Below are 12,700 nucleotides of genomic sequence, written 5' to 3' on the forward strand. Positions count from 1 at the left end.
ATATAGAGAGAGAGAGAGAGAGAGAGAGAGAGAGAGAGAAGGTGGGGTGTGCATTTCACATGGGTGATGAAAGGACAGTAGCATTCGTGGTAGAGAAAGAATCAATAGCCAAAGAGAATAAAAAAAATTGAAAATAAGAGGAATTAAGATATTTGTTTACCTCTTATTTATTCAGACCATATTTTTTTTTTTGAAAGGCAAAAAGGAAGGACAAGGAAGAGAGCTTCGGCATGGCCATCACCCTCACCAAGCCAACCAATAGGATAAAAAAGAACAGTTCCAGCAAGAAGCTAGATACAAACAGATACAAGAGTCCAATACAACGAAAAGAAAATAAGGAAACAAGGCTAGAAAAAGTCCCCAAAACGAGGCCCAAACCAAACAACAAACAAACCAAATACAAACCAAGAGACTAAACAAGATAAGGAGAAGAGGTCCAACTATCCCAATTGATAATGAAATTACGATTCCTAGTCCCCATCCATAGCTTGGATAAATTTTGAACCCAAGGAAATGGGTCTTCACCTTTCTTCTTAATTTTGGCGTCATCCTCAGCATAAAAAATTTCATTTCGCTATTTCCATAGTTGCCAAAGTGCCACAGCGCAAACATATTAAATTTTACCGGGATAGCCTCTTTAAGGAATCGCCAAATGAAAATGTTAACTTTTTTTGGAATTAGAGGGCTCCAAAAGCATGTATCATTGCTTTCAGCGCTTGTATTGGCCTTCCCTTGAATTAACTTTGACAAGAGATTGACCGAGAAAATTCCCGTCTTGTCCCAATTCCAAGACCACACATCCTCACCTGAAGTATTGAACGCCATTTGAGAGAGATGCCTTTCTAAAGCATGAAGATCATCTAATGTTCTGCCCCTAATCGAAGATCTCCAATCCCAAGTACCACTCCAAGAATCATTAAAAAACATCCATCTTTCTTTGAAAGAATCATTTTTATTTCTTTCCAAAGCATAAAGCCTAGGATAAAGGTCTTTCAACATTGAGCCATGACCGATGCTAGCATCCTTCCAAAAAGAAGAAGAAGAATCTTTAGCAACCTTTTTTGAAAACGATTGAATAACGTTTTGACCAGCAACTTCCAAATTCATGCACGTGTTGACAATCGAAATCCAAACACTATTACCAACCAAAGGTCTATTAGAAAAGAGACCACCGTCCTCACTATAAAATTCTGAAATGACATCCTTCCATAACACATTAGAGCTAGACAGGAAACGCCAAACCCATTTTGCTAACAAAGCATGATTTTTAGCTTTTAAACTAAAAATTCCCAAACCACTATTAGACTTGGAGCTTAAAATTTTCTCCCAAGCAACCCAATGTAATTTTCTTTTTTCCTCCTCCTTAAATCCCCAAAAAAATCTTCTTATAGCTTCCAAAGATTTTAAAACAGAGTTGGGTGCTTTGAAAAGAGAAAAGTAGAACAACGGGAGAGAAGATAACACCGATTGGACTAGAGTGAATCTTCCACCTATGGAGAGGCAATGAGACTTCCAAATAGAAAGTTTTTTAAGAAATTTATCTTCCACGACATACCAAGAGGCTTTTTTCTTCATGTTACCACCAACAGGAAGCCCCAGATAAATGAGAGGAAATGAAGAGACCTTACATGTTAACAAGGCAGCCATGCTGTTAACCTCCACTTCCGAAACTCCAATACCAAAGAGATTGCATTTAGAAAAATTTATACGCAGATCTGAAACATCGTGAAAGCAATTCAGAATATTAGTAAGAGTTACTAAATTCTTACGAGACCACTTTCCAAAAATTAGAGCGTCGTCCGCTTTCCAAAAATTAGAAAAATTTATTCAGACCATATTAAGTGATAAAAGATTCTGGAAAAAAAAAACAGTCTGAATTACAAAACGTCTGAACGAATTAGACATAAATGGTAGTTAAGAGCTGAAAATGAAAAAAAAAACAAACAAGACCTAAATGTAGAAAGTATCTACCAGTAATTTTAATTAAATAAGTATCTAATCATTGTATTTTAATTTTTATAGTCGTAATTAATATTTGAAAACACACGTTCAAAAACCCCATATCGATCTTCATAAATTATTATTTAATACTGTATCGATGAAAATTCAGATATTTATCACTTATTTTATCTGATATATTTAGGAGATCAGTTGATTTTAATATAATGTTTTTACGTAGTTAATGATTACAGTACAACCTAATTTGGCATTAATATCATTAATAGTTACAAAATCTACAGATTTCAAATTAAAATGAACATGGGAAAAAAGTTGAATGTTTATTAAACTACTGGAGAAAAAAAAAGTATTTTAATATAGAAATTAAAACGGATTTTTTTTTTCTTTTGAAGTATATAATATTTATATACGGGAAATAGAACAACTAAACTCACATATCATTTCCATTTTTGTTAAGATTTGAACTTTAACTTATTAGGAGGCTAAAAACTCACATATCGCTAGGTCAAACGCCCTTTAGTAATTAAAATAGACTTTATTGCAACATTTTAAATAAATTTTTGTCTTATATGAAAATTGTTAGGAGGTTTTCTTAAGTTTTAATGCTATAATATAATTATGCAATTGTATATTATCGTTTGCTATTTTATTGGGTATTTGTGATTTTTTTAAGAATGACAATTTATACTATATTATAGAGTATTTTACAAAAACTCTTAAAAATCATTTTATATATATTAAATGTTGTTTATTGATACATATTACTTAAAATTCGATAATACAAGTAAATTATGCGTATGTACAACTTATTAAAGCTCCATATTTAAATTTGTGTAACTAACTGCAGATAAACATAATCAAATATTGGATAAGTATCTCATTTTAAATATAAAAAATTTAAAATATATTTAGGATAAGTAGAAGGGTACTCGTGCAATGCAGCGAGATAAATCTTAATTTTAATGTTTAGTTTTTATTATGTCTTTATCAATATAATACGATTTTATGTGGTTTTTAAAAAGTGATAATCTTTTTATTTTTTGAGTGAATTTGAAGATAACATAAAAATTTGAAAAAAATAAATCGATATTAATATCAGATTAACTATTTAATATTTCTCGTTTTTGTATGTAACTTCTTTAATTCAATTCTTTGTTATAATTTAATTTAGATTTAATAACAAAATAATTTATTTTTGGTTTAATAATATAAAGATAATAATAAAACATTATGTTAGAATCAATAATTATCTTAATTATATTTTAGATTTTATATATTTAAAATGAATGTTTATCTTGTATTTGATTATGTTTATTTTCAGTTAGTTACACGAATTTCAAAATGAAACTTTAATAAGTTGTACTTACGTAAAATTACTTGTAATCTTGAATTTTAAGTAATATACATGAATAAACAGTACTTCATGCATACAAAATGATTTTTAAAAGTTTTTGCCAAATGTATTACAATATAGTATAGATTATCGAATTCTAACAAAATACTAATCATTATCTTTATAAAAAAAACTATATTATTAAACCAAAAATAAGTGACTTCATTATTATATATGAAAATTATAATAAAAAATTGAATTAAAAAAATTATGTTAAAAAAACTTATAAATATTTAATTTCATATTAAAAATGATACGTTTTATTTCAAAATTTTACTATACCTTCAAATTTATATTCTATTAAAAAAATTACTCGTTTTTTGTATACCATATAAAATTGTATTATAACATTGACGAAGACATAATAAAACAAAACATAAAAATCGATATGTATCTTGTTGCATTGTGCAAGTTTCGTTATAGTTTATACTAATTAACTTAAAAGTATATAATTTGGGTTATAATAAACTCTAACGGGTTAAATTAGAATTTGTATATAAAACAGGTTATAATACATTTAAAATGCATTCAAATAATTACATAATCGTATGTCAGTTTATTAAGGGAGTGTTTGGGATTGCTTATTTGAAACAACTTATCAACTTATTATAAGTCAGAATGGTTTAACTTCTTCAAAAACTTCTTATTACCGGTTTGACATCGGTATAAGTTGTTTATCCAAACCCTCAAAAGTGTTTATTACTGGTACCACACCGGAATAAGTCAATTAATTTGTTTATATAAACAATCTCAAACACCCTTTAAAACTATTATTGTTCTAATAATACAATATTTGTATTAATATTTAATACATTAATTATTTATAAAAAAAGACGACACACCTTGAGTTGGTGGGTCAATCCAACTTGTTTTTATCCGTATATCTGTTACATCCACTTATTTTTATCAGATCCCGTTTTCTCTATCAACTAGACTTGTGTGCTTTTCTTAAGGGATATGTAATTGGTTTTTTATTAAGTCATGTATAGATAAAATTGTATATTTAGATTAATCTATCTGTATTTGAATGAGTATTTTCATGGATAAAATGAGCGTGTTTTTTAATTGGGAAGAAACTTTGGAAAAAAAAAAAACTTAATTCTTTGCATGAAGTTCCTCTTATAAAATATAAACCACTTTCAATATCATTAAGGGGCCGTTTACCTAAATGCTTACCCGGTAAGTGCTTAAACTTAAAAGTCAACACTATAATTTATTTTATTTGGTAAGATTGTAGTACATTAAAATGTATCATATGCAACAATTTACCTGGTAAACGCTCACATGGGTAAGATTCGTCACCCTCACTTACTGGGTAAGACTCTCCATCCTTATCATCGCTCTTACCAAGTAAGATTCTTGGTCCTTGCCATGTTCATCATATGAGAAAAATTACCCGGTGGTAAGTACTTACCGGGTAAGCATTTAGTAAACGGCTCCTAAATCACTATTAAATATTGGAACTATTAGTACTTGGTTCCAAGGAAGGTAAACATTTTTGTGTGGCGGGTTATCAAAGACAACATTCCAGTAAGGTCCAATTTGGTTAGACGTGGGATCGATTTGGATGATGTTTTATGTTCGAGCTGTAAAGATGATCAAAAGACTCGAGAGCGACGCCTTTTAAAGTGTAGACTAGCTTCGAGAGTTTGGTCATGTTTATTTTTATGATGGAGATTCGACGACAATCTTGGGAATTCAGCGAGATTTTCAATCGTCGAGGTGGAGCTCGAGCTTCGGCTTGGTTGAAATATGTTTGGCAAGCTACTATTTGGTCTACGCCATATATATTATGGGAACATCGTAACCAAGTCGTTTTTCGGAATAAATCTTCACTTGTAGATTTTTTATTCACGGATATTCAAGCTAGATCTTACTGTTACATCTCGAGACGAATGCAGAAAGCTTGTATATTACAAGACATTTGGTTTCCCGTGTCGGTTTTTATACCTTCTGTGTCGTGGGTATTTCCAGTTGCCGGCATCCCGGGTTTCGGGCTTGAGTGATCTTTGTTGCTGTATCGTGGTTTAGTTCAATTTAACCGTGTTTCAGGTTGTTTTGTAGTTAAAAACCCAAAATCCCCATTTTCTCCATTTTTCCCGACACTTTAATAATTCTAGAGTATTTTGAAGTTAAAAACTAATTTGTTTGACTTTAAAAAGAGTCAAAATGGAGTCTCAAAAAGTTACAAGTAAAAATAAAATCCAATTGACTTTAAAAAGTCAAAATTGACTCTCGAGATTTCTTCTTTTCCAATATTCAGGAAACTAAAACATAAAATGATGCATCTAGTGGAGTGTTTTTTTAACCGTAGATACTCGAGTCAGTATTAGGCCGACCAACTAAACCCTCAGACGACCACGAACGGCCTAGAATCATTGCATGTGAACCTCTATGGCCATAAGGGTTTGGTAGCACCTGGATTCGAACCTGAGGATGATGAGCTGCTTTCATTACATCCCCTGATTCTTAACCAGTACACCACAACCCAACAGGTTTATCTAGTGTAGTGTTGTTAACAACTTACAGATAGATGTTACTATCAAAACAAAAGCACTTCTTTCGTCTCTATGTTTTACTAACATTCGGACGTTTAGTTTTTGCTTCAACGTCCACTCAATCAAGACATAGGGGCCGTTTTACTCAAATGTTTACCCAGTAAGTAAGTACTTACCGGTATGAGTCAACACTATAATTTATTTTTCTGCGTAAGATTATAGTGCATCGAAAGGATATAGTATGCAACAATTATCCGGTAAGCACTTACCCGAGTAAGAGTCGTCACTCTCACTTACAGGGTAAGACTCTCCGTTCTTTCACCACTCTTACCGGATAAGACTCTCCATCCTATTACCGCTCTAACCGGGTAAGATTCTAAACCCTTACCATGTTCATTTGGTAAAAAAAATTACCCGGTAAACACTTACAGGATAAGCGTTTAATAAACGGCTCCATAGTCAGTGACTGTGATATCCCGTGTGCGTTTATTGGATGATGGATACCCGTTGACATAATATCAATCAAACCAGAAAGGATCGTTAAATCCGACATAACAGTAATTGGGATGGGATTTGGCAATCGGAATAGGTATAGACAATAACTCTCCTTAACATGGAAGGAAAAGAAACGGAACGAAAACGTTCTTTTTATTTGTGTTCTCGAAAGGGAAGGAAATAGAAAAACGAAAGAGGAATTTCATGTTATTTGAATATGATAGAAAAGAAAAAAAAAAGTTGTCAATTTTACAAATATACCCTTTAAAAATGTATCATTTAAAATAAAATGTTGGATAGTTTTGTAATTTTAATAATCTTCAAGAACACGATTATTTTTACTTTCCCTCCGTTTCTTTTCCTTTTTCCGTGGTAATAAAGGTTTCGAGAACACAGCATAATATAAGGACTTTTATTTATTGAAGGCAAAGAAGGATTCTCAAAGCAGAATTAAGTTTACACTTGCCTTTCATGTACCATACTATGCTTTTCCCAGGTGTCTGTATGTTTTACCTGTACAATTTAAACATCCAAACTCATCAGACTAAACGAACACAGTATATCCTATTCGAAAGCTGGGTCAGAGGATGAGATGTATGCAGACTTGTCCTCTATCCCAAAGGGTAGAGCGCGGCTGTTTCCCATCATAAACCCTAAAACCCTACATCTGAACTTTATTTTGGGATTGTTTGTTAGCAGCTTAATGAGACTCGCAACTTATTCAGTCAGCTATATAGTGGCTTAATGATAATAGAAAGTGGCTTATTCAGTAAGCTTTCTAGGGAGAGCTTTGTGTACAAAGCCAAGTTTTTTTCAAACTTGTCCCTCCCAATTAAAAAACACATCCTTTCATCCATGAAAAAACGCTTCTAAAAAAATACCTTTCTCAATTTATACAGACAGAATAATCCACACAGACATCTTTTATCAAACTTAGGGAAACATTGGAACTCTCATAAAAGTTGAGATTTTTAAAACTATAAGAGCTACGTCATGAATATGATTAAACCAATGGCAGATAAACCATTAGGGATGAGATCCAGAGAGGACCCTGGAAAAGGAAAAGAACTGAAGCACTCATCTGAACCATTGGCCTAAGATGATCCAACAGATGTGATTAAAAAGGTGGTCATAACCACCTTTCTTAAAAATACAAAATATTTTGCCTTAATTTTTAAATCGAAAATCAGCAAAATACAAACAAAGAATTGGAGTAAAACAAATTACACCAAAAATAACCCTTACTTTTTTTATCTTTAATTTGACATCCATTTTGATATATTTTTTTCATCCGTTTTCCCCTGTTTTCGGTTCTTTTTTGGTTGGATCTTTACCCTAACCCACTATACATTTAACAAAAATCAAAGAAATTTTAACATTATAGCAAGATAATTGACATAGGGGAGGGTTCAATTGCAAACGTAAGTTCCGTCGTGAACCAAAAGCACACGCCAAGTGTCCCAAACGTTCATGGGATATTTATCATGAATGGTATAAAATTCATCCTGAATGCTAGTAAAAAAAAAAATTCACCTTCGTTATTCATAATAAGTGGGAACAAATGGGGACACGTGTCGCACTCTCCTTTGTCCGCCAGTTCACAACGGAAAATAAGTTTGCAACTGAACTTTCCTCGATTCACATTATAGTCAAGTAGGTCGGGTTCGGGAAAACCGTAAAAAAATGAAAAAAAATGAGAAAGACCCTGGTAACTATTCATTTATACAGTATGCACATGTGCATACAAGTAATTTGTTCGGTATGTACTTGTGCATAACATGCACACGTGCATAGAAACCATAAACAACTTCAATTACTTGTATGCGCATGTGTATATCGTACAGATGAACGGTTACCAGGGTGTCACTCAGTTTTTCATTGTTTTGGGGTTTTTCCCCGAACCTCCCTCTAGTCAAGTATCTACTGAAAGAGAAACAATATGTTACCAGATGTCTGAAAAGAATAACTTCTGCAGCAATGACATTAGGTTGTATCCATCGAATCTTGTAATACCGAAAGGAGCAAAGGTTTATACGAGACTAACGGGGTATAATTGAGCTCATAATTTACATTGATCGAGCCGAATATGTTGAACTTTCCGGCACTACTGTGAGCAACTTCTGCATCACAACATTTTTTGAACACCACTCGTGCACGCCCGTTCTGCCTATCAACTTCGGTTTCCGATTCCATCAAAGCCCCAAACCGTCTAAACATTTTATTTAGATGAATTTCCGAAGGAAAATAGATACCCTCTGGGAACCTCAACACGACTTCCGTTGCCAAATTTTTCTGCCTTCGCTCAACAAGCTCTGATTGTTCCTTTAACCCCATTTCATGATTACTAAACAAAAACCGCTTTTTATTCGATCTACGGTGTGCTTTTGCTGGTTTATCTGGTTCATAAGCCACAGCATGCTGTTCTTGCCCTCCATTCTGATTCTCTTGCAACAATTGCTCTTCTGAATGGTTTTGAACGATCCTATCCGTCCAATAAGAATCATTAACATCATCAAATTCAAACTCTTCAGGTTCGTTTTCATTGGACGTTTTTCTCTTCCTAACACTGAATGGTCTTCCAACAGCTGTTCTACGATCATGGAAGAATGGTTTGATGGTATTTAAGAAGCTGTACACTTTCATAGGATCTTGAGCAACCAAGTGCAGTTGTGATAGCATCTCAGCTACGGATGATTGCTTATTCTCGATAATCGTCCTTTCCCCTTGGGAGTTCTCGGGTCCGACTAGTTGGTCAACATGTTGACCATCAGGATCACTGTTGGATTTCAGAACTAACGGTGGCCCTGGCCCAGTCAGCTGGCTCGCTATCCTTTGAATGAATTCGCCAACTATAAAGGACGGCTTAGGAGTTGAACCTAGATCCGTGGGTACTTTATCAGGATGTAGACTCGGCTTGTTCTCTGAATCATCAGAAATGGAATCAAGATCCTTCTGTTTTTCAGAACCCGTCACTTCATCAACTTCAGTGCGTGAAGCGACTTCTATTGTTGGATGCACGCTCTCATCTTTGCTCGTTGTACCAACTTCAGCTCGCAGGTCTGAGTTTTCAGTCGATAAACTTTGATTATCGGGGTAAACTAGCCTCTGACCAACAGAATCACCATCTTGAGCTTCAATTTTCGTGGTTAAAACTTCTTCTGGACCAAGATTGGCTGCGGTTAATGATTCGGGAATTTTTGAGGAATCTGAAACCTCATCTCCTTTTTGAGTTTTCACATCCATCACATCATCTCCATGAATTCTCTCTTGAACAGATTCAGGATGCTGATCCACGATCTCCTCAGCCTCAACGGTCAAACCCTTTTCTGTTTCCTCTATATCTATTACAGCAGTTTCTACTCCAAATTGAGGCTCTCCACTAGATGTGTCAACAGCCGATTTGGAATCTTCAACACCAGTTCCGCTTTCAAGATTTTGAGCATCGTTTGCTATAACTTCAACTTGTTGGTCCACATTTTCGGCTTGTGCAATGACATCACCTTCACTTGTTGCTGAATTGACCACCTTATCAGCACAAACCAAACTTGGATCCACAGAAACACCAACTTGAACTTCATCTTTGCTGGTTAAACCCTCCTCTACAACCACAACATCAACATCCTCAGAACCAGGATTTGTTGTGATCGAAGGCTCTGAAATCTTTGAGGAACCTAAAGCTTCAGATTCTTTTCCAATCTTTTCGTTCACCATACAATCTTCATCACCCACTTGTTGATCACATTCCATAGGCTGTTCCATGATCTCCTTGGCCAAACCTCTATCTGATTTCTCCTCACTATCTATCAAATCATTCTCTCCTCCAACAAGACGAGTCTCTCGGCTTGTGTTTATAGCTTCAATTTTTGGATGTAGACTCTCTTCTTTGCTCATTTCAGCAACTTCATCTGTTCCTACATTAGCCAATTCAGTTGAAGAATCTTGATTATTAGCAGAAACTAAACTTGGATCCACAGAAACAGTTTCTTTAGCTTCATCTTTACTGGCAAAACCATCCTGCACAACTATCATGTCAACTTTCAATGACTCTGCAATCTCTGAGGAATCTAAATTCTCAGCTTCTTTCTTGTTTTTTTGATCCATCATACGATCTCCGTCAGCCACCTCTTCAGCAGATTCTACATGCTGCGCCACAACTTCCTCGGTTGAACCTCTTTCGGTTAAATCCTTGTTATCTATTACAACAATATCTCCTCCACCAATTGACGATTCTTTAGAATCATGTACCAAGGATCCACAAGCAGTTGCATCATTGCCTTGAAGAACGTCTTTGCTTACCTCTAAACTTGTGTTCAACCCTTCCTCTATCACCGTCACCTCAACTTTCTCAAAAGCTACAACCCCACTTCCAACTGAATCGTGACAAACATCTTCACCTGAAGCCGCGGCTTCTTCCATATCCATATTCAGATCATGAGAGACTGTTTCTTTCATACACTCTTCAACATATTCTACATGTTGCTCCATGTTCGAACCTTTTTCCATTTGCTCCTTGCCGGCAATATCTCCTCCACCAAGTTGAGGCTCCCCCTTTGACTTAAAACTCATTTCACAATCTTGTACCTCTATACCTGTTTTCAAACCTTCCTCATTCACTGTCACCTCAACGTTCTCAAAAGCTAAAACCCCACTTCCAACCGAATTACAACAAACATCTTCACCTGAACCTGCAACTTCTTCTTTCACATCCATATTCTGATCACGAATCTCTGCTTCTTTCCGCGTACACTCTTCAACAGATTCTACACGCTGCTCCAGACTCGAACCTCTTTCCATTAGCTCATTCTCATCAATTACAGCAATATCCCCTCCACCAATTTGAGACTCTCCCCTTGATTCAAAATCCATTTCACAATCTCGAACCTCAACTTTCTCAACAGTTAAAACACTAGTTCCAACTGAATCATGACAAACATCTTCTTCACCTGAACCTGCAACTTCTTCTTTCACATCCATATTCAGATCACGAGTCTCTGTTTCTTTCTGCATACACTCTTCAACCAATCGAACAGAATTCGCCTTACTATCCAAATCAACAGCATCAGCACCAACAACATCCACCATCATATCCTCCCCTTCATCTCTCTCACCCAAACCCCCCTCAGTTTTCCCCTTCTCTTCAACAATCACACTAGATTTCTCAATATCAGGCATATCACGATCCACATGTTCTTTCATACTTCACAGAGTAATCCAAGTAGATCAGCTACATGAAAATAAACACTCAATCTTACTCGATAGAGGATCAGATTGAACAATTAAAACCCTAAGTTTATAACAAAATTATTCACATCTATGAACAAAGTTAACAAAAACAAAAAAATACTGAACAAGAAATTTGTACCTTGTTGATGCAATCAAGCTACGAAATTCTAGAGAGAGAGTGAATTTCGAGTAGTGTTTTTGTAAGATTTGCAGAAGGAATCTTTGCATCCAAAATAGGAGGCGAAAATATATGTGTTCTTCACCCTAATTTTGGTTTTGGATCAATGGCGTGCATATGGATTCGATGAGCTTACTTCGAATCGATCCAATCAGATACAGTCTCCTTTTTTGTGGATATATCAAGCAATTATAATTTATCGAGCATTTAAACAACTGATGATTTTAAAGTAACAAAAACACAGCTAAAAGTATTATAAGGTAACGGGTAATATACCAAATCTTTATCTGGGTAAGCGTTTATCAAATCAATTTATTTTATCGAATGAATATAAAAAAGATTAAGAATCTTACCCGGTACGAGTGAAAGTAAAAATTTCAAGTCTTACCCGGTAAGTGAGGACAAAGACTTTTATCATAGTTAACGCTTATCGGGATAAAATGTTGCATACGATGCGTTTTAATGAATAAAATTTTGTCCGATAAGTAAGTGATAGTATTGAATTTTATCAGTAAGTGTTTACCGGGTAAGTATTTAGATAAACGGCCCCTAACTTATTTTTTTTTATATCCGTTTGAATGAATATAAGTTAATTTATAAGCTAGCTTTTTTTATTAACCTGAATATCCAATCCGTTATGTAAGCCGATTAAACCCAGGGCGATCACATGTTTTGCGAGTAGCCTGGAGTCACTGCATTTGAACTTCCATAACCGCAACGGGAATTTTATTTCTCATATTTAAACCTGAGACCTCTAGGTACTTTTGACCTCTTGAGCTCAAGTTTAAACCAATAAGACACCACTCTTGTGGTTTTATAAGCTAACTTATTGAAAAGTTAGTTATGGACGGTTTGTTAGGAGCTTACATTGTGTTCTCGAATTTAATGAGAAAATATAATATATATATATATATATATATATATATATATATATATATATATATATATATATAT

The 12,700-nt window shown here is 34.4% G+C and overlaps 1 protein-coding gene across 2 annotated transcripts; it reads right to left on the reverse strand.

Moving 5' to 3' along the window:
• Window positions 1-6,735: 6,735 nt before the first annotated feature.
• Window positions 6,736-11,899, reverse strand: LOC112501099 (translocase of chloroplast 159, chloroplastic-like). Of its 2 annotated transcripts, XM_025104753.1 has the most exons (3): window positions 11,708-11,899; window positions 8,292-11,569; window positions 6,736-6,858 (listed from the first exon to the last, which is right to left on the reverse strand). In XM_025104753.1, exon 2 carries the CDS (start codon window positions 11,539-11,541, stop codon window positions 8,329-8,331), a length of 3,213 nt encoding a protein of 1,070 aa, XP_024960521.1. In that variant the 5' UTR covers window positions 11,542-11,569; window positions 11,708-11,899; the 3' UTR covers window positions 6,736-6,858; window positions 8,292-8,328. The 2 variants fall into 2 exon arrangements, with proteins under 2 accessions (XP_024960521.1, XP_024960522.1); XM_025104754.1 differs by lacking the exon at window positions 11,708-11,899 and having other exon boundaries at window positions 8,292-11,698.
• Window positions 11,900-12,700: the final 801 nt, after the last annotated feature.

Source organism: Cynara cardunculus (genome assembly GCF_001531365.2).
Source record: "Cynara cardunculus var. scolymus isolate 2C chromosome LG 17, CcrdV1, whole genome shotgun sequence".
In the NCBI taxonomy this organism is placed as follows: domain Eukaryota; kingdom Viridiplantae; phylum Streptophyta; class Magnoliopsida; order Asterales; family Asteraceae; genus Cynara; species Cynara cardunculus.